At 49.8% G+C, this 22,681-nt stretch overlaps 1 protein-coding gene across 4 annotated transcripts in view; it reads left to right on the forward strand.

Moving 5' to 3' along the window:
• Window positions 1-22,681, forward strand: part of DUSP10 (dual specificity phosphatase 10) — a 112,942-nt gene that overhangs the window by 89,299 nt on the left and 962 nt on the right. For all 4 annotated transcript variants that reach the window (XM_070401310.1, XM_070401309.1, XM_070401311.1 and 1 more), the window contains one exon: window positions 19,014-19,379. In XM_070401310.1, the coding sequence (XP_070257411.1) occupies window positions 19,014-19,379 (366 nt within the window). The remainder of the gene's footprint in view (window positions 1-19,013; window positions 19,380-22,681) is intronic.

The raw sequence follows: 22,681 nt of genomic DNA on the forward strand, positions 1-22,681 counted from the left end.
CTGGCTGCACGGTGCTTTAAGGGAAGACACTGAGAGCTACTGTGCATGGTCCCTTGGTTTTGCTAGTATGAAGGCGTGTGTCAGGAAGACGTGGAGGGATGGGAATAAGAGAGCCCGCTCTGGATAGTCCGTCAGAGAGCCTCTGCTCCCCGTGGAAGCGTTTCTTTTCCTGAGACGAGAGGGGCTGTTGATGTTGGATGGGAGCTGACCGCCCCCCGGTAGCTTACTGCCCTTAGATGGTTGTGGGCATTGGTTACTGCTTCTGCATGTGCGTGCGTGCGCGCGCTCACACACACACACACACACACACACACACACACACACACACCTTAGGTCCCACTTGTAACATGGGAATGTAACTGGCACTGGCTATTAACTCATTTAATGGGGAAACAACAGTTGTTATCTCTGTTCTCACCATGAGCCCCACGTGGCTGCTGAGCACTGGAAACAGGCTATTCCACACCGGGATGTGCTACAAGTGGACAGTGCACACCGGGTCTCAGAGACTTTGCTAAAAAAATATTAGTACAATATTTCACTAATAATCCAGCCTGCAACTCTTGGGGTCCCCTCCCTGAGTCAGCACCACACGAGTGGTGGCGATGTACATGGACTGGCACCTCTTTGCTACCAGATTCTTAAATACTGATGTTGAGATTGAGTTCCTTAGAGGAAACTGATGCATCAGAGGGTGAGCATATGATTAAGGAGTGTTTGGAGGTGTGTGTTTTAAATACAGTGGGGCCTTGACTTACGAGTGTCCCGACTAACGAGTTTTTCGAGATACGAGCCGTCTCTCGGCCGATTTTTTGCTTTGAGTTGCGAGCTAAAATTCGGGTTACGAGCCAGCTTCAGATACCCCACCGCTAGTTGGCGCAGCGAACGTCACAGTGAACGCCACAACATCAGCCCAGCATCACGTGTCTCACTCGTTCACTTTTTGATTTGACATGCGAGTAATTTGAGTTACGAGCTCCGTCACGGAACGAATTAAACTCATAAGTCAAGGCCCCACTGTAGTGGTCTAGAATCTTAGCTTTGAAAGGTGTGCGCTGTGACATCTCATCGACAGTCTTCAAATCCATTGTTGTTTCCTCTTGAGGGTCTTTTGTTTGGATTTTTACGTCATGACCCCACGTGTTTTCATTTTCTTTTTGGTGTGTGTGCTCCCTCCCTGCTTAGAATAGACATTTGTCTTGCCTGTGGTCATGTGAACCCTAACGCTTCTGCTCATGCTCAGTCCTGGTCCTTGTCCAGCGAAGGTCTCTTAGGTCAGCAGCTCCTAGGAAGTGGACTTCACAAGAGCACCATGGGGCCACCCTGGAAGGCATTTCTAAGAAAAGACAAACTTGAACTTTGTGGTACTTGCAAGGGCAGATGCGTTTACCAATGAACTTCAGGAACAAAACAAAGAAGGTTCTAGCGTTGTAAAAGAGGCCTGCTGAGATGGCCACGATGACTTGATTTCTGTCTGGCGGGGGCCAGCTCTGGGCACCTGCACACAGTGCCAGGCTGCTCCGCAGTGTTACGGGGGAGGACAGCTGTCCTTCAGCAGCTCTGCCTGCCACCCGATGATTCTAGTTAGCGTAGGAGTGTCAGTCCCATTCCTAAGAGGGACAGAACAGGTCCATGAGAACCAACAAAAAAAAAGGCACAGAAAATCCACTCTTCTCTCTCCGTGCTGTGCCCCTGAGCACCTCACCTTCCGGCCGACCAGAGGCTCTGAGGCCCCTTGTCTGTCTTTCATCTGCCCCATGATGTCACCCTGTGACAGAGCAAGGGCTGCGACAGCCTTCATTAGATGAGGGCACTCCTGTGGTTGAAGGAAATGCTGTCAGGATATGATCATGTTCTAAAATGGCCTTAAGGTAGTTTGCCCAACAGTGCATGGCTCACAAGAGGGACAGGAGGAACCTGGATTCCTGATTTTAGATCCAGTGCCGTGTCCCTTCACCAGGAGGCAGAAGAGATGGCCTCAGGGTGGGGAAGACGCTCTGCATCATCCATATGGTACCATCTCCGTGTCTAAGTGGGTGGGCCGCTAGCTCGGACAGGGCCCAACGTGATCTTGTTGCGTCCTGTTCACTCGATACGGTGACATCAGCCCATATTTTGTGCTGAATAAATGTGTTGGGCTGAACTGGGGGTCCCTCCTGCTGTTCCCTGACATGGCTCAGACTGAATGCTCCCACTTAAACCTCTTTTACTCTCTCGTGGCTGCTTTTCCATCCATGTCCACCATCCATCACGTACACACAATGTCCAAGGGGAGACATGGACACGGGAGGAAAGGTTGACGGTCACCAGGTGTGAGTTGCCATGGATCCAGGCCCTTCCCATGGCTGTCCTGCAGGACGCCTCTTCTTCATGAGGCTTGTCAGCCCTCCTTCCCACCCAGGTGGGTGACGGGAGTCCCATGTCCTCAGGGTGAACTCACCTGGTTGGCCCTACACCTGCCTTGCATGAGTCACTGCTGATGGCATCATTTCTGGTGGATCTTCCGTGTTTCCTTTTGCTAAGTTTTCCCTAATGTTTCTTCACCCTCCTCTTTCTCACTAGATTTATCTTCCAGAAATAGATACCTTTTTATTTTTTAATCTCCCAAATCCCTAGCATTATGACAAATAGCACATAATAGGTGCTTTACAACTAACTGGCTTTCTCGTCTCTTTAAATCTAGAAATATTTAATGAGCAGCTGCTATACAAATCATGCACACTAGGTGCTGGAATAACGTCGTTTTCTTCAACATCACTTTGTTATGACATTGATGAGATGCTATAGGAACAGAATTCTTGTTCCTATCTGTTAGCCTACGGTAGAATTGGTTTTGTGATATGTTGCTTTGCTTAAAGTCACTGAACCTAACAACAGTGTTAAATGGGGACTCACGTCTGTTTTTAATGCTCTAGACCAGGGGTCCTCAAACTTTTTAAACAGGGGGCCAGTTCACTGTCCCTCAGACCGTTGGAGCGCCGGACTATAGTTTAAAAAAAACTACGAACAAATTCCTATGCACACTGCACATATCTTATTTGGAAGTAAAAAAACAAAACCGGAACAAATACAATATTTGTATTTGCATGTGGCCCGTGGGCCGTAGTTTGAGGACCCCTGCTCTAGGTGCTCACCAGTGAATACTTTCCATTTCTATTAATAACGACCAGCATTAGCTCATTAGGTTCACACAATAACTCTATTGTTGCCTGTTGGTACTATGATTAGCTCCATTTTGCACATGAGGAAACTAGGGTACACAAAGGCTAAGCGACTTGCCAGGATCATACTGCTGTGGTGTGGAGGCAGCCTGAACCCCACTCGGGATTACACTCGATTTCCTCTAGGACTGGGGTGGGGAACGTCTGGCCCACAGGCTGTAGAAGACCAGCGAAACCCTTTGGTCTGGCCCTGCCAAAGCATTAGGGGTGAGTTAATTAAATGTTTGACCAAATACAGGAGGCTCATTTTTAAGTTGATAATTGGGTATGGCCCGAGAACGATGTTACAAATATCCACATGGCCCTGGGCAGAAAGAAGGTTCCCCATCCTGTTCCAGGACAAACAACAGCTCGGCATTCACGGGGTCCACGTTTTATTTATTTATTTATTTATTTATTTATTTATTTAAAATATATTTTATTGATTTTTTACAGAGAGGAAGGGAGAAGGATAGAGAGTTAGAAACATCGATGAGAGAGAAACATCGATCAGCTGCCTCTTGCGCATCCCCTACTGGGGATGTGCCCGCAACCAAGGTACATGCCCTTGACCGAAATCGAACCTGGGACCCTTGAGTCCGCAGGCTGAATGAAGCTCTGTCCACTGAGCCAAACCGGTTAGGGCTCCACGTTTTAGTAATAACAACAACAATAAACAAGTGAAGAAATAAGTAGTTTCAGAGAGTAATGAGTGCTTTGAAGGTTATAAAACTTGGAAACTTCATGATATAATGAAAGAGAGCTCAGGGAGGGCAGCTCTGAACTGGATGTGAGGGAAGACCTTTATGAGGAAATCACACTGGATCTGAGGTCCGAGTCACCCACGTGAGGAATAAGGGGAAGAGAGTTCCAGGAAGAGGGAACAGCAAGTGCAGAGGCCCTGAGGTGAGGAGCAGGTCACCCAGGCCTCACACACCCTAGAACAGCTGAGCTCCTCCTCGCCATTGTTTATCAATGTCAGGTTTCTCAGAGCCTTGTGGACGCTGTAGAGAGCAAGAATTGGGAGACACTCACAGATTATGCCAGCCCGGATGTTAGAGAAGTGGCAACAGAGGTCACAGAGCTAGATCCCACTATCACTCTAGTGTGGAAAGAGGGCTGGACTTCTGTCACCCTGAGCAGCGTTAGGCATGGCTTCAGGGGGGATGGTGTCAGGCGTGGGGTGCATCCCAGGTCATCTCTCCATTCTGCATGTCCCAAGCTGAACTGACCGTTTCTTGGCTGACCCTCCACTTAGCTCAAGTCCATGTTGACAGTGTAGAATCCCAGCCCACCTCCGCAGGGCTGTACTGGCCTTTTGGCTCTTTCCCGCTTCATCTCAGAAGGTGGTCCGCTAGGTGGGGACACGCTACCTGCTGACATGATTCAACGTTGTGTTATCTCTCGGTGCACAGAGGCCTCACCTGGCTTCAGGCCGACCTTCCCAAGCTCCGCTCTCGTGGGATGGCATGAGTGTTGGGCATGGCCGGCTGGGTGAACCCTTGTCCAAGGAGAGCTCATGCCCGCTCGTTCTGGCCGTTGATCGGTAATATTTAGGCTTGCTTAGTGTTCTTGCCAAATAGAGAATTCCACTCAGTGACTTGAGGAAGTTGTTCCTATGCGTTTTGTGAACTGAAAACATTGGTTCAGTAAAAACACAGCCCTCATTTTGAGGTTGACACTTGATCCCTTCCCCTACCGCTTTCTCAGTTCCCTAAGCCACAGCCCTTTGACCTCCTAGTCAGATGAAAACACATCACCCTGAAAGCTGTTATTCTGGACACACGGAGGTTTCATTCCAAGCAAGCTGAGATGCACAGGGCATTGTTCACGATACGCTTCTGCACACAACTGAGCGATGGAACTGCTGGGCTTCCCTGTGTCACCTCCCTTTGCTCCCTGCCTTCCTGCCCCTCCTCTTGTCATGGATGTTTCTAGATGACCTTCTGTGAATGTGATTTCCACTGGGAATGTTTCACAGTAGAAATATGCTCTCCCTCGAGGCTTGCTCTTGATATTTCCAGAGATTTATTTAATTGGACTCTACTGAAATCCCATTGGGAGACATACTTTTGCTGTGAAGCTGTGATGTGTTTAATTTGGGGTCTAAGATAAATGTCGGTCCTCAGGGGAGGTGGGATGGTTAAGCAACAGTTTTCCTTTTGTCCAGTGGGCCTGTTTAATGAATAGCTTTTCCGGGCTTTCCCCTGTTTGTTTGTTTAGCGATGCTTCATTATTTAAACCTCTGCACCGAAAAGCAAAGAATGTTTCCCCTCTCTTCAGAGAATTAAACGATGATGGAGAGCAGTTGGGCTCTTGGGAAAAATATAGCTTTGTGTTTTATAGCCCTCTCCTTCTGTTAACATTCTTCCCTCTGCAGCCTTCGAGCATGAGCTCATGGATTTTTTTTCCCCTTCCCTGAATCCATCTTCATGGATTAACCAGTATTGAGCTTTTTAGTGAACAGAGAAGGTATAGAGAAGCCTCCCAAATACACAGAAATATTCTTTGGCCCAGAGAGATGCTGCAGGGAGGGCATGGGCCAGCGCTGACTCATAAGGAGGGTATAACTAGTGAGGAGGTAAGTGTTTTGGAAAAGGAATGGGCTTCTCCACTTGCAGCCGGCTAGTAGAACTGAGAATCTGGAAGGCTCCATGGTCTTGTCTCTTATGGGCTTGTGAGTCCTTTAGGCTGCATCCTATTCCCTGACCTTGAACCGTTCCTGGCTTGACTTTAAGATGTGGTACCAACTTGGGTTGGCTCCCAGGGGCCAGGTTCTCTGGCAATCCAGAGGTTTCGGTGTTATTCCTTGAAAGTAAGAACTATAATTTCTATTTTTTTAAAAAGGAAAGCTATACTGAGAATCTAAATTAAAAGTAGGTACGGCATTAGTCGGCTGGGGCTGCCATAACAACATGACACAGACTGAGTGGCTTGAACAACAACAGAAACTTACTTCTCACTGTTCTGCAATTCCAGGGTTAAGGTGTTGGCATGGTTAGGTTCTGATGAGGTCTCTTTCTTCCTGGCTTGCAGGTGGCCACCTTGTCTCTGGGTCCTTAGGTAGTTGGCGGAGAGAGAGACACCAAGATTTCTGGGGTCTCTTATTATACTAAGTAAGGGCAGTAATCTCATCATAAGGGCCCCACCCTCATGACCTCATCTCTCAAAGGCCCCGTTTCCAAATACCATCACATTGGGGGTTAGGGGATTCAATGTATGAATGGGGATAGTGCATAACTGAGTCCATGGAAGATGTAAAAAAGTGCATTCGGGGAAAGAAAGTGGACGAATTTGCCCAGGTTTTGGAGTATAGGTATATTACACCATCTGGTCAGTCAACACCTTTATTTCTCCCCCTCTTCCTTTCAAACATGTATTGATCGTCTTTTATGGATTTCTAAACAGTCAGGAGCTGGCACTGAATTGAAAGTCCCAACTGCATAATGTGCCTAAGAGGCCTCCTGCAGACTTCCATGACCTCTTCCCACTGTGTCCCCTGCCTCTCATCCTGCCTCGCCGCATTAGGTCCTTCGTGTCACCCAGGCCTCGTGTGGCCCGCCTTTGCCATAGTGTGGTTCTCTGGGCCTTAACTGTTCTCCGGGACCCCCTCCCTTCCACCTTTCCCCCCCACAAACCAGTCAGTCCCCTCTCAGCCCTAAGAGGCCTGCCCTGGACTCAGATCTAATTAATTTGCTCCCGCAGCACCCAGGAACCGGAGGGAACCCCATGGCCCTTGTAATTAATTATTATCCTTTTATTTGTAGGCTTATGTGTTTATTATCCGTCTCCACCCATTGGACCCTGACCAGTGGGGAGGGAGGGAGAAGGGAAGGGGGGAAGGGACATCATCAGGATGTCACTTGGGCCCCCAGCTGTCTGGAAGGCCTTGCTCTTAGATCAAAGAGCTTGTAAAGGTGAAACAGTGTGAATGTAGCTGGTGTGTCTGTTAAGAAAACCCGGAGGCTTGAGCTGAATGTTTGTGGTGAGCCGTTCTCCCCGGGAGCTGCTGGGTCCCTGCTCACGGAGGTCAAGTTTCCACGTGGAGGCAGAAGGGAATCTGAACTGCACGCTTTCAGGAACCTGGGCTTGAACTTGGCCGCCCGTCAGCCCTGTTCCCTCCGCATGCCCAGCCTGTACGTTGAGAGGCAGCTTCTTAGTGGAAAGCCATTCATTTGATGAGCCCCAAAGCCTGTCGTGAATATGAAACACGTTGACTTCCTTTCATTGGCAATTTGGTTAGCGAGAGGGAAGCGCAATGGAGAGGCAGACGAACCCCCGGTGACAGTGACGCCCACAGGCTGGCCCCTCAACAGGGACGGTGTGTGTGTGTGTGTGTGTGTGTGTGTGTGTGTGTGTGTGGCCGTGGCCCGTCCAGGCGAGGCCAGAGATGGGGAGCGTCGCCCTGGCCCTCGGGCACAGGGAGTGACGGGGGAAGTCCCTGATGCCCACCCCTGCCTGTAGGGGTTCTCACTGAAACCTGTCGGAGCCTGAACGGGGAGGGTGGAGGGAAAGACGGGGTTTCTGCACTCACAGGCCTCATGAATCGTGTGTTGGGGGAAGGGAAGGGAAGGGAAGGGAAGGGAGCCTGGCCACTCTTCCCAAACCACCCTGGACCCTTCAAAAATAGGTTTAAAAGATTCTCTGTGGATTCGATTGGAAGTTCAAGCATCAAATGGATTCGAGGCAGAACTCCCGAGTCTTGTTTTCTCCCTTACACTTGGGAAGGGTTTAGGATCGGAGAGAGGGAGGGAGGGACACAGGAGGGACATGCTGGCCTGGTGAGGGGGGGCAGGAGGGCTCTTCCTTGAAGGCACAGTGACTTCTGCACAACCTGGGGGAGTTCCTGGGGGGGGAGGGGGGGACTCTGAGATTCTCCCCTTTGAATCCTGCTCACATAGTGTCATCTGTTCACGGAAACCACACAAAGCCGCTTGATTGTTGTCTTGGTGGAAAATTACACGACTGTCATCAGCTGTTGCTTCTGGCAGTGCTTTCTGTTCTAATGTAAATACATGAGGTCACAGATTTAAAGGCACAGGCCGGATTTACATACTTGCGGAGGAGCCTCCCAAACACCCTGCCTGTTAGTCAAATACACGCAAATGACACTGGCCGTCCCCTGAACACGTCACCCGTGGCAGCCCTAAGGCCGGGAGGATGGGAAGGGGTGTTGGGGGTCGCCTCCTTCGTGGGGTCCCAGACACTGCCTTTGGGAGCCGCTGAGCCACTTCCGGGCTGGGATTGAACCCCCGGGCCTTTCTGCACCAGTTCCGCAGTGGGCTCCTGTGTGCGCCCCAGGCAACTTCTGAGCTGCCGGGGGAGGGGCGGGCTGGGCAGAGGGAGAGGCTTCAGATTGGACAGGAGCATGCTGGGGCCAGCTTTCCCTGGAAGGCATGTCATTAAAGCGTCATTTTTGTATGTCACCATTCTGAGATCATTGCTCAGTTCACTTTTTTGAGGTAACTATTTAGGCAGGAATTTTTTGTAAAATTACTTCTATTGGGTGTGTGACAAAGATTTTATCCATCAAAGCAGGGGGCAATATATTGTAAAACCTAAGAAATAAGAGCCCCCCTGAACAAGTTAATGAATGAAATCAGTTGTAGAAGTACACAGAACCAAAAATCTAGTTGAAACCATATTGTAAATTATACAAAGACTAGAGGCCCGGTGCACGGATTTGTGCATGGGTGGGGTCCGACCAGCCCGCCCGCTCTGCCTCCCAATCGGGGCAGTTGGGGGCGGGGTTGGCCAGGGGGAGGGGCCGTGGGCAGTTGGCCAGCAGGCCCCACCCCCTGGCCAAACTCCCAAATTTCCAGTTGAGGGGACAATTTTCATATTAGCCTTTTTATTATATAGGATTAGTAAGGAGCAAAAGCTGCTGTTTTTTAGTTTTTTAGTTTTGGGCATATATGGGTGTTGTTTAGTTTGTTTTTAATCCTGAGAAAGTGGAAGGGAGGGGGAGAGACAGAGAGAGAGAAATCCAATTGTGACCTCCTGGTGCATAGGTTGACGCTCAACCACTGAGCCACACCAGCCGGGCTCCAGAGTCCATGTTCTTGACCGCTGTCATCCAAGTGCCACTTTACCTTAAAAGACTAGTCACCCAGTAAGAAAAACGAGGCAGCCAACAGGGGTGGTCAATACGCTTGCAGCAAGCTTCTAGAAGTTTCCTTTCAGTCCCCCGCCACGTCTCTGGGTGTGAATTCCACTCGCTGACCTTCAGGGAGAGTTTGCATTACATTGCTGGACACCGCTTGCGTGCAACAGCGCTGCCCGTCGTCGTTGGGAGATGGAAATCTCTCACGGTTCCCCATGTGACTGTGGTTTCTTTAATCTGCTCCCAGGGCACTGCTTCCGAATCACATCACAGGGCTCTTCTGCCTCCGGGGGCGCAGTAGCCAGAACAGCCACACGCATGGACACAGAGAGGCTTCCCTCCAGACCCAGGGCTCCACGGGGACTGCCACCCACTGACCTCCGGGCGGGGACACAGGCGATCGTGGGCTCCGTGTGTCTGTCTCTTTAGGGGGCTGGGTGTGTACAAGGTGTGCCGGTTAATATTGCGGATTTTGTAATCCAAACAAAACACGGTAATTTCAAGAGAAACATCAAAAGTGCTTTATTCAAAGTAACGTCCATCGCTAGCTGCACATTTCCCCATCTTTCAGGTAACTTGTGGATATCGTCCCAATAGAACTTTTCTTGTTTTGAGGCAAACCATTCAGAGACCCAATTGTTCACTTCTTCGTCCGTTTTGAAATGCTGCTCAGAAAGTGCATGTGCCATGGATCGGAACAAGTGGTCATCTGAAGGAGCAAGGTCTGGTGAATATGGCGGGTGGGTTCATACTTCCCAGGCAAGATCTTTTAACGTGTCTTTAGCTGGTTTTGAAGTGTGCAGTGGTGCATCATCATGAAGCAAAATTACTTTGCCGTCTCTTCTGGCCCATTCTGGTCATTTTACAATCAAAGCGTGGTTCAAATTGATTATTTGTTGTTGGGAGCGATTAGTATTAACTATTTCACCTGGTTTTAGAAGCTCGTAATACACCACACCTTCCTGATCCCTCCAAATGCAAAGCATTGTCTTCTTCCCGAAGCGATTTGGCCTTGCAGTCGATGTTGATGGTTGACCTGGATCAACCCATGATTTTGTGCGTTTGGGATTCTCAAAATAAAACCACTTCTCATCGCCAGTCACAATTTGATGCAAAAAAGACTTTCTTTCGTGCCGTTGAAGCAACATTTTACTGATGACTTTTCGGTTTTCCATTTGTCTTTGGTTCAGTTGACATGGCGCCCATTTTTCTTCCTTTAAAATCTTTCCCATTGCTTGTACTAGTATATGTCTATAGGGGCTGGGTGTGTGTGTCTCTTTATGGCTGGGTGTGTGTGTCTCTTTAGGGGCTGGGTGAGTGTGTCTCTGTAGGGGCTGGGTGTGTGTGTCTCTATAGGGGCTGGGTGTGTGTGTCTCTATAGGGGCTGGGTGTGTGTGTCTCTGTAGGGTCTGGGTGTGTGTGTCTCTATTGGGGCTGGGTGTGTGTGTCTCTGTAGGGGCTGGGTGTGTGTGTCTCTGTAGGGGCTGGGTGTGTGTGTCTCTGTAGGGGCTGGGTGTGTGTGTCTCTGTAGGGGCTGGGTGTGTGTGCCTCTGTAGGGGCTGGGTGTGTGTGCCTCTGTAGGGGCTGGGTGTGTGTGTCTCTGTAGGGGCTGGGTGTGTGTGTCTCTGTAGGGGCTGGGTGTGTGTGTCTCTGTAGGGGCTGGGTGTGTGTGTCTCTGTAGGGGCTGGGTGTGTGGGTCTCTATAGGGGCTGGATGTGTGTCTCTGTATGGCTGGGTGTGTGTGTCTCTATAGGGCTTGGGTGTGTGTCTATAGGGGCTGGGTGTGTGTGTCTCTATAGGGGCTGGGTGTGTGTGTCTCTTTAGAGGCTGGGTGTGTGTGTCTCTTTAGGGGCTGGGTGTGTGTGTCTCTTTAGGGGCTGGGTGTGTGTGTCTCTGTAGGGGCTGGGTGTGTGTGTCTCTGTAGGGGCTGGGTGTGTGTGTCTCTGTAGGGGCTGGGTGTGTGTGTCTCTGTAGGGGCTGGGTGTGTGTGTCTCTGTAGGGGCTGGGTGTGTGTGTCTCTTTAGGGGCTGGGTGTGTGTGTCTCTGTAGGGGCTGGGTGTGTGTGTCTCTGTAGGGGCTGGGTGTGTGTGTCTCTGTAGGGGCTGGGTGTGTGTGTCTCTGTAGGGGCTGGGTGTGTGTGTCTCTGTAGGGGCTGGGTGTGTGTGTCTCTGTAGGGGCTGGGTGTGTGTGTCTCTGTAGGGGCTGGGTGTGTGGGTCTCTGTAGGGGCTGGGTGTGTGGGTCTCTGTAGGGGCTGGGTGTGTGTGTCTCTGTAGGGGTTGGGTGTGTGTCTCTTTAGGGGCTGGGTGTGTGTGTCTCTTTAGGGGCTGGGTGGGTGTGTCTCTATAGGGGCTGGATGTGTGTGTCTCTTTAGGGGCTGGGTGTGTGTGTCTCTGTAGGGGCTGGGTGTGTGTCTATAGGGGCTGGGTGTGTGTGTCTCTTTAGGGGCTGGGTGTGTGTGTCTCTTTAGGGGCTGGGTGTGTGTGTCTCTTTAGGGGCTGGGTGTGTGTGTCTCTGTAGGGGCTGGGTGTGTGTGTCTCTGTAGGGGCTGGGTGTGTGTGTCTCTGTAGGGGCTGGGTGTGTGTGTCTCTGTAGGGGCTGGGTGTGTGTCTCTGTAGGGGCTGGGTGTGTGTGTCTCTGTAGGGGCTGGGTGTGTGTCTATAGGGGCTGGGTGTGTGTGTCTCTTTAGGGGCTGGGTGTGTGTGTCTCTTTAGGGGCTGGGTGTGTGGGTCTCTGTAGGGGCTGGGTGTGTGTGTCTCTTTAGGGGCTGGATGTGTGTGTCTCTTTAGGGGCTGGGTGTGTATGTCTCTATAGGGGCTGGGTGTGTGTGTCTCTGTAGGGGCTGGGTGTGTGTGTCTCTGTAGGGGCTGGGTGTGTGTGTCTCTGTAGGGGCTGGGTGTGTGTGTCTCTGTATGGCTGGGTGTGTGTGTCTCTGTAGGGGCTGGGTGTGTGTCTCTGTAGGGGCTGGGTGTGTGTGTCTCTGTAGGGGCTGGGTGTGTGTGTCTCTGTAGGGGCTGGGTGTGTGTGTCTCTTTAGGGGCTGGGTGTGTGTGTCTCTTTAGGGGCTGGGTGTGTGTCTCTGTATGGCTGGGTGTGTGTGTCTCTATAGGGCTTGGGTGTGTCTCTCTTTAGGGGCTGGGTGTGTGTGTCTCTTTAGGGGCTGGGTGTGTGTGTCTCTGTAGGGGCTGGGTGTGTGTGTCTCTGTAGGGGCTGGGTGTGTGTGTCTCTGTAGGGGCTGGGTGTGTGTGTCTCTGTAGGGGCTGGGTGTGTGTCTCTGTAGGGGCTGGGTGTGTGTGTCTCTGTAGGGGCTGGGTGTGTGGGTCTCTGTAGGGGCTGGGTGTGTGTCTCTGTAGGGGCTGGGTGTGTGTCTCTGTAGGGGCTGGGTGTGTGTGTCTCTGTAGGGGCTGGGTGTGTGTGTCTCTGTAGGGGCTGGGTGTGTGTGTCTCTGTAGGGGCTGGGTGTGTGTGTCTCTGTAGGGGCTGGGTGTGTGTCTCTGTAGGGGCTGGGTGGGTGTGTCTCTGTAGGGGCTGGGTGTGTGTCTCTGTATGGCTGGGTGTGTGTGTCTCTATAGGGCTTGGGTGTGTGTCTATAGGGGCTGGGTGTGTGTGTCTCTATAGGGCTTGGGTGTGTGTCTATAGGGACTGGGTGTGTGTGTCTATAGGGGCTGGGTGTGTGTGTCTCTATAGGGGCTGGGTGTGTGTGTCTCTGTAGGGGCTGGGTGTGTGTCTCTGTAGGGGCTGGGTGGGTGTGTCTCTGTAGGGGCTGGGTGTGTGTCTCTGTATGGCTGGGTGTGTGTGTCTCTATAGGGCTTGGGTGTGTGTCTATAGGGGCTGGGTGTGTGTGTCTCTATAGGGCTTGGGTGTGTGTCTATAGGGACTGGGTGTGTGTGTCTATAGGGGCTGGGTGTGTGTGTCTCTTTAGGGGCTGGGTGTGTATGTCTCTTTGGGGGGCTGGGTGTTCTTCCTTGCCACTCAGCATCCACGTGCTGCCCAAACTCGTTTTGACAGAGTAGCTAGTTTTGAGATAAGGGTTGGAAATGCGTCGCCCAGTGCTGCTGCTCGGGCCTGGAAACTATTTGCTCCGGTCACTACACACAGTTGGTGCCCAGCGTGGTCAGCCTGGCGAGGACTCGGAGGATGGGGAGAGAGGGGAGCAGTGTCGTTTAAGACACTCAGTCTGCCCGGCCGGCGTGGCTCAGTGGTTGAGCATCAGCCTATGAACCAGGAGGTCATGGTTCGATTCCCGGCCAGGGCACATGCCTGGGTTTCGGGCTCGATCCCTAGTGCAGGGCATGTGGGAGGCAGCTGGTCAGCGATTCTCTCTCATCATTGATGTTTCCATCTCTCTCCCTCTCCTTCTCCCTTCCTCTCTGAAATCAATATATTTTTTTTAAAAGTCCTATATGATTGTCTAACCACTATGCTGTAACCTGCAACTAATACTACAGAGCAATGATTGTGAATGGTAATTGGGGAATTTAAAAAAGATTAAAGAGTGAGATGAAACCCTCAGTCCTCCCTCCACTGGAAAAGCCTGGAACCCAGACGTGCGCAGCCTCGCTCGGGATGCTCTGCCTGGCGAAGTGCGGCGCATGCACTGAGGAACAGGGAGCTGCTGCTTCCTGTAGGAGCGTGTCCTTTAAGCTTTGGTTCCTGCTTTCTTTTGGATACAATTTTCAGAGCAAAATCTCTAGACATTGGCTTACTTCTTATTCAGTCTTTATATGAAGCAGTCTTTTTTAGATCTTTAAAAGGGTAGTTTCCCCAAGTATTGCAAAAACATGTGCTTTAAATATGTGCTAGCGATGGTTTCGAAGGACTTGCTACTTACTAACCAAACGGTAGTGGGGAGCCAGGTGCTGCTGTCATCCCTGTTCCCCAGGTGGGGAAACTGAGGCACCGAGAGGTGAGAAGCCTGTGCAGGTGATGGCGTGGCTAGTGTTCGGGATGCAGCCCAGGCAGCCTGGCCTCAGCATCGCTGCCCGCAGTGGGGCCCTCGGGACTTCGGTGCGCATGGGTGAACGGGAGGGAGGTGGGGCGACTGGTGACATTGGGGTAATAAGACCTAACTTATCCAGCGCCTGGTGACATAGCAACAGATTTAATTGGGCTTCCGGTACCAGGCTCCGTGGGTAGATGATAATACACCCATTCTACAGAGCAGTAAACTGAGACCTAATGCGGGAAAGTGATTGCACCAGGCCTCACAGCTCCTCTGAGGCAGAATCACAGTCGCAGCCTGGCCTGTCTGCCTCTAACCCCCGCACCTACCCACCAGCCGCACCGCCTCTGCTTCAGTGTCGCTTATCATGTTGTAATGTTCTCATTTAGCAAGAACAAGTGTGAAATGACCCAGCTCCTCGCTGACTATGCAATCATCACAGCTCCACAGAATGGGGGCGGTCAGCTGGGCCTCTGGGGGATAGGATGGGGTCAGGTAGGGGAGAGGGTTTGGAAGAGCAAACCTCGTTAGCCTCACTCCTTTCCTTCCCTCCTCCCCAGCTTCTAATTCCACCTCCCAAGGGAAGACAGCTCTGGTCCCTACAGACATCGCTCTAAAACCACCACAGCCATCCCACTGGTTCCTTTTGCTTTAAGCACCGTCCCGGGGACAGCCCTTCATGGGAACTCTTGCCCGAGCTGATCATCAGACTAGCACTCGGACGGGAGACAATTTATTCCCTCCTTTCAGTGAGAATTTTCTTCTGCAGCGAATACCTTTGAACTCCATTCTTTCCTTCTCTGTCCACTCTGTCTCCACATGTTCCCCGAGCCGGTCCCCACATGGCTTAAACATACAACATGCCCAGAATTTTGCACGTGAGCCCCCCTGTGATTCGGATCTCTCTGCCTGTCTCGAATTCTCTCCTCCCTTCCCCTTCGTCTCCCCGCCCCCCATTAGGCACATGGAAGGCCTATGCCACCTGTTAGCATATTACATCACTGCCTCCCCAGACCACAGTTGCACCAAAGGCCTTAAACAAAGTCCTCCTTCTTGTATTGTTTGCACTCAAAGAGTTGATATCATGCCAACTGATGTCATTGTATGTCTTTGTGTAACTGCTATGGCAACTGGGCAGGTGGGGAGCCCCCAGCTGATGTCATTGGGAAAGGAGGTGTAAAGACAGAATTTTAAAAAGCTCCGGGCTGCTTTCTTCTGCGTGGGGGGTTTGCTGGTGCGCATTTTTTTTAACCAGCTGCTTTTGAGACAAATTACAGCTTGAGTACCCTACGTAAGACGAGAGCGTTCTGGTTTTCTCCCCCTACCCCCTTAGAAACTTTTGAATTCGATTTAGTTGTTCTTTCCTCTCATTGTTTATGGAAAAGTGTAACAACTGCCTTTTTCTTTGGGGGGAAAAAAAGTGAGGTTCCCATCCCGGAATCAGTGTGGAACTGTCTACTTGGACTTGGTAGGGGCCAGAGCTGGGCAGGTTTTAAATATCCTTTCAGTGTCTTTTGTGGAGCTGGTGAGGGGGCAGTGGGTAATTTCAGTGTCTTTAAATGCTTTCACTAGTGGAGTGTTTCGGGTTTTCCATTCCTTCCGTCTACTTTAAAAATGATCTCTTTGAGCCCAGATAACCACCCCCCCATGATTTCATAGCAGAATAATAATATGTAAGGGCAGCGTTTAATTCTCAAAATCAATTAAAGTGAAGTGATAGCTCTCGCTTTTCTTTGCAAAAAGAAGAGCGAGGTTTGACCCTGACAGAGGAGTGAAGTGATCCTAATATGACCCCTCGGCATATGCTTGGGGTCATTGCCAGACCGTCACATGTGACCTCCCTGGTGTACATGGCCAAGTCCCCGTGCGCTGGCTGTGAGCAGCCCCGACACTGGATCCCCGTTACAGTCTGGAGCTTCCTGCTGTGGTTGCTAAAGATGAGCCTTGAAGGACATACGGGAGGCTCGGAGGCCAGTGGACAGATAGACTTCCTGTCCTTGTTTGACCACAGCCCTATCCTGTTCGCGCTCTGGTTTCCTGTTTTACCTCCTGAAACCAGGGAGGCTCCCGTAAAGCCCCTACCGAGCGGGGAGAGGCTGTGTTTGGGTAGCTTTCAGCTTATTGGAGATTTCCCTCTTTGCAAAGGAAAGGCCAGAGTGCATCTGTTTCTGTTTGATTTGAATTAGAGCTGATTTGGTGCTATAGCCCTTCCTTGTATATTGTATAATATGACCCTCATGATAATCGTTTGGGCTTATCCACATGTGTGATACAACTAACAAATATGAAAGGAAACTTTAAGTTAGGAAATTTCTGGATCATAGTTTGCTTAAACAAGTATTCTTTTTTTTTTTTTTTTGCATAGTCCTTCAACTTTTGATCACTATTATGGTGGATGTTTTTGAATTGCCTTTTTTTCATTTAATATCAAACAAACATTCTTTGTTTTCCTCTTTTTTCACAACCTTGAGTGGCTACATAGCATTTCATTGGGTGATTATATTAACTCTTCCCTTAAAATTGTTTTAATCTTGGCCTTTTCTATAAAATAGACAATGCCGTAGTAAACATCTTACATATGCAGCTGATTTCCTTCAGCTACATTCTCATGGGTAATGCTCCTGCGGTTGAGGGGCAGGCCTGCATTTTGAAAATGGAGAAACTGGTACACTTTTCAGCTTTTTACACGAGACCCAGAACATTTAGGAGGCAGGACAGAGCTGTAAGCTAGCTAAAGGTGCACATCAAGCATGTCAAATTCAAAGGCTGACACGGGCCAAATAAGGTGTAAGCATATGTGGGCCGCAAAAAAAAAAGCTTCAATTTTCATAGAAATGTATGTTTATTTCGATAGAGACATGCCAAATACAAAGGGCTGAAATAAATGAGTCATTGTTAACATAAAATAGAACATTTTAATAAAAATATTTTTTCTTGAATGTTAACTTACCAGACACTGAATAACTGCACAAAAGGGCTAAAATAAATGAGTCATCGTTAACATAAAATAGAACATTTTAATAAAAATATTTTTTCTTGAACGTTAACTTACCAGACACTGAATAACTGCACAAATTAATAAGCATAATGCAGACAAACCTATTTTTCCTGTTCTCCAAAAGCAAAATATTTCCCATTCTGTACACCAAACAAGCCAGTCCAAGACTAAGGACGTGGCCATCGGCTGCTAAAATATTGGCTGCTAGTGTTAGTGGAGAGAAATGGTGCGCCTGCGCTTAAGGGAAATGAATGCTACACAATTATAGTAATCAGTCATTAGCGAACGTTGTAGTTTGTTATTAATAATTAAGACATTTTTTATTAAAATGTTTCTTACATACCGTTATATTGGCTGGGCCGCAAAGATATTCGTTGTGGGCCGTGAGTTTGACATGCTTGTGTTAGAGGTTTCCTGATGGAAAAGTGGGCGCAAGGATCCGGGCTGCTCCCACACTGCCTCCTGCTGGAAATTGGGATTGAAAACGGTCAGTGAAATACATGGAAAATATCAAAAAAGAGAGAAGGAAAACTCCCCTCCCTGTGTTTTTGTCTTTTCCAAACATTTCTCTGCTGCCTGGGCAATCGTAGAAATAATTCTCATGGAAGTAGCAAACCCCTGCTGAGTGCTACCGAGAGCCAGGCAGCGTGCCGAGTACTTCACACGTGTTCATTCACTCCAGGCTCCCGCTCACACCACGGGGTAGATGCCCTGGCCCTCGCTGCACAGGTAGGGGAACTGAGGCTCAGAGAAATGAACTGCAGCAAGCGACAGGACCAGGAAGGGGCGGGACTGGGATGAGAGCCAAGGTCAGCGGGTTCTTCCCAGGTCCCCGCTCATGGCCACGGTGCTGGGTCGGGAGGGAAGCTGTCACTGTGGGTGAGGTGAGCTTACCACGGGTGCCAGTCGCGGTGCCGAGATGCTGGCAGAGGTTCCTTGCCCGCGGTCATCGCGCTGTGCCTCCGTCAGCTCCCAAGGTGCACGGGTCTATGTAGGCCACCGAGCACATGCTACGGGCGGCAGGAGCAATTAGCTGCCGGGGGGATGGCCGGGTGCTGCGGGGCGCTCTTTAAAGGGGAACATGCCCCAGTTTGTATAAAAAGCACATTTCTAGTACCACGCGCAGTGACAGCCTCCAAAGCCTGTCCTGAGTCTCCAAATGGACTTTTAAAAAAAATTCATTTTTCTAATATATTTTTTATTTTTATTGATTTCAGAGAGGAAGAGAGAAACATCAATGATGAGAAAGAATCATTGCTCGGCTGCCTCCTGCATGCCCCGCACTGGGGATCAAGCCTGCAACCCAAGCATGTGCCCTTGACCAGAATCGAACCTGGGACCCTTCAGTCCACAGGCCGACGCTCTATCCACTGAGTCACACCGGCCAGGGCTTAAATTTTATTTTATAAAATATATATACATCTGCAAAAACCGCATGCTCCTGCCTGGGCGGTGTGGCTCAGTGGTTGAGCATCGACCCACGAACCAGGAAGTCACTGGAGGTCACTGGTTTGATTCCCGGTCAGGGCACAGGCCCAAGTTGTGGGCTTGTTCCCCATTGGTGAGGGGTGTGCAGGAGGCAGCCGATCAATGCTGATCTTTCTCTCTCATCGATGTTTCTATGTCTCCCTTCCTCTCTCTGTAAAATTAATAAAAACATATTATAAAAACAAAACAATAGCAACAACAAACCACCCACTCCTTCCTACCGGGAAGGTGGCTGCTGCCCATTTGAAGGCCTGGGGGTGTCATTCTCGCTGTGTTTGCGTTCTAGGTGGACTCAGCAGTTTTAAGCAGAACCATGAAAACCTCTGTGACAACTCCCTCCAGCTCCAAGAGTGCCGGGAGGTGGGGGGCGGCGCCTCCGCGGCCTCAGTGCTACCTCAGTGCATCCCCACCACCCCCGACATCGAGAACGCGGAGCTGACGCCCATCCTGCCCTTCCTGTTCCTTGGCAACGAGCAGGACGCTCAAGACCTGGACGCCATGCAGCGGCTGAACATCGGCTACGTCATCAACGTCACCACGCACCTGCCCCTCTACCACTACGAGAAAGGCCTGTTCTACAAGCGGCTGCCGGCAACCGACAGCAACAAGCAGAACCTGCGGCAGTACTTTGAAGAGGCTTTCGAGTTCATTGGTAACTACCTCCCCCGGGAGCTCGCCTCTTCCGCCTTCCTTTCCCCTCCAGCTTTTCCTTTGATGTCAAGTTCAAGATGAATGTCAGGGTGTTAAAGGAAAGCTGCTCGGTGTGGTTTTGGGGCTCTGCTGCCTGGCGTGGTGCCGAGGGACCTTACATTCTTTATTACTAATATCTGAACCAGGTCCTAACCCACCGAGTGTACTGGGTCCATCAGGATGAATAGAAAAGGGCAGGAATTCCACTTGCCTGGGAGGTGTTCCGCTGGAAACCCTCAACTTCTCAGTGAGAAAGTGGCAGGGGTTAGCCGTGATGCGTTCCAGAGTATAATTTCTATAAAAGAATGGGTAGAAGGCAGGACAGTAGATACCAGAGCTGGTGCTGTGGCTTTCTGGTCTACCTCGGCACCTTGCAGGAAATAAAACATAGTGACTAGACTCACCCAGGCCCCCCTTACCTTGAGTTCAGTGGACTTGCAGCCTCTTTACATGAGGGGAGGCAATGCCATGGCCAACATCTTTCCCATTACATCCGTGCAGAGAAGAGAGAGGACTGGAGGCGGGGAGTGTTTTTCCCTCTCCCTGCTTCGTCTGAAACATCGGGTAGCAAAGGGCATGACTGTGAGTATTGGTGAGATGGTACTTGATTTCCTTAGACCAGTGGTTCTCAACCCCTATGGCAGTCAAACAACCCTTTCACAGGGGTCGCCTAAGGCCATCCTGCATATCAGATATTTACATTATGATTCATAACAGTAGCAACATTACAGTTAGTAAGTAGCAACGAAAATAACATTATGGTTGGGTCACAACATGAGGAACTGTCTTTAAAGGGCCAGAAGGTTGAGAACCACTGCCTTAGACGGTTCACCCCAGACTCACTGAAGTAGGAAGATCAAGGTGTACAGCCTGAGGAAAATTCTAGTAACAGCAGGCCTTGATCTCCAAAAGGAAGCGATGGCCAGCCTAGCCCTAATTCTACCTTTAGTTTTTGCTGCCTCTATAGCCTCAGACTGTGGTAACGTTCAAATGATCATTTGGGGAACACCTGGCATCTAGCAGATCCAGTGACTCTGACCTTGATCGCCACAAAAGGGTGACCCTGTGCTTTTCCTAAATATGGCAGCAGCTTGTTACTGGCCTGTGTCCCGGGAAGAATGCTCTCATGTCAGGTGCCCCTCCGTTAGAAAAATGCCTTGGGCTCAACAGCCAATTGGGTCTGGTGGACTCGCTGGAGAGTTGACAGCTCTGGCCACTGCCCAGCTCACTGCCCCGCTGTTTTCCTTGCTAAAGTGCCTTCAATGCAGGACCACGGAGTATCCCGCCTGGAAGGAAATTAAGTGGGCACCGAACTCAGAAAAGCTAAATGACTTCTCCAGGGTCATCGGAGGTTTAGTGTCAGTGAAGGGACCAGAACTCGGGGCCTTTTCTACAATAAGCTGGGCCAGTGTTTACCATGCTCTGTTCGTTCCCGCCCGGTAACACGTGGTGCCAAGGGACCTTACCTTCTTTATTACCAACATCTGAGCCAGACCTTGAGCCCGGAGGAAGAAATAGTTGTTGTTATCAGGCAGATGAGGAACTTTCTGGTTGGTACATGATGTTACGGCTGCAATTTTTCTGACTTAATTCCAGTTGAGGGAAGTTGGGAAATTGTGTTCCTTTAGTGAGTAGCATGCAATGTGCTTCCTCTAAGAGGACTGCAATCAAAGCACCCTACGTTCTTGTAGGGCGTTCACTTACCTGCTTTTGTAGAAGGAAAAACAAACACGTAGCAAACAGCATTTCACCTGGAAAACAGTTCCGTACCCCAGCCTGCGTAGCACGATTGTGTTTTCATTGTCATATTGTTGGGTAAACTGAAGTCCTGTCGTCTTGATCTAGGAAAAACACAGCAAGTTTTATAAACACAGTAACACTCACAGAGTCCAATAGAAACTAAAAAGAGTCTCGGTTTAGGGTTTATGCCAGTTTATTTCTGAGTTGGGTGACATTATACCCATGTTCACCGAGACTGGTTCGTAGGCATTATTCCCATGGTTCAGAGGGATTGAGTCTCAAGATCACTCACCTAATGTTTAGTGCAGGGGTCCTCAAACTATGGCCCGCGGGCCACATGCAAATACAAATATTATATTTGTTCCCGTTTTGTTTTTTCACTTCAAAATAAGATCTGTGCAGTGTGCATAGGAATTTGTTCATAGTTTTTTTTTAAACTATAGTCCGGCCCTCCAACGGTCTGAGGGACAGTGAACTGGCCCCCTGTTTAAACAGTTTGAGGACCCCTGGTTTAGTGGAACCAGTGGTCAAAGCAGCGCTTTGTAGCTCATCTTCTTACCGCCGTGCACCCTAGTCTTGGTGGGGCGGCTGATACCTAGTATGTGCCAAAAAGAAGACATTAAAAGAGGGAGATACTTTCTTGAAATACTTCTGTGAGAATTAAGCCTGATCTGTAGATGTTTAAGATGGAAATTTACAGGATGCTTTTCTTGGTAGTTGTACGTTAAATCACGACTCTCCTTACCCTGTTGTCCTTTCCTGCTCTTCATCTAACTCAGTAGTTCTCAACCTTCTGGCCCTTTAAATACAGTTCCTCATGTTGTGACCCAACCATAACGTTATTTTCGTTGCTACTTCATAACTGTAATGTTGCTACTGTTATGAATCGTCATGTAAATATCTGATATGCAGGATGGTTTTAGGCGACCCCTGTGAAAGGGTCGTTCGACCGCCAGAGGGGTCGCGACCCACAGGTTGAGAACCGCTGATAACTGGTGTCCCTTCGGGGACACTTTCTTGGGGATGCCCTTTAGTCTAGACACATCCTGAGGAACCCGTTAGGCAGTGCCCACAAGCTGCTCTGGGCTTTTTAATGTCTCTGAAACATATAAAGTGCAGGTGCACACGTACAGTGCAATTGAAACTTCATGGCCCATCTGCAGAACTCGGTATTTTGTGGAAGAGCCACACCCAAGGGACCCAAGAGCCACATGTGGCTCGGGAGCCGCAGTTTGCCGACCAGTGGCATAAAGAACTGGTTTTTCCTCTCTCCCCGAGGCAGGAGAGGCTTTAATGACTCTAGTTTTGACAAGTCACACAGTCTGGCAATTGGAATTAGGTCCTGGATCAGGAAGGTCTACTTGGTAGCTTGCTTCACATGGAAATTAACTGTTGTGGCCCTCTCGTCAGTCAAAGCCATCACCTGTGATGTACCCTGTTACTATGAATAATTCCTTCACCTGCTCTTCTCTTTAAATGCAGGAATGTAGCTTCTTGTTTATGCAGCGATTGCTTTTAGTCCAT

Source organism: Myotis yumanensis, unplaced genomic scaffold (genome assembly GCF_028538775.1).
Source record: "Myotis yumanensis isolate MYYU_CA2020_CCGP unplaced genomic scaffold, mMyoYum1.0.hap1 SCAF_22, whole genome shotgun sequence".
NCBI lineage: Eukaryota > Metazoa > Chordata > Mammalia > Chiroptera > Vespertilionidae > Myotis > Myotis yumanensis.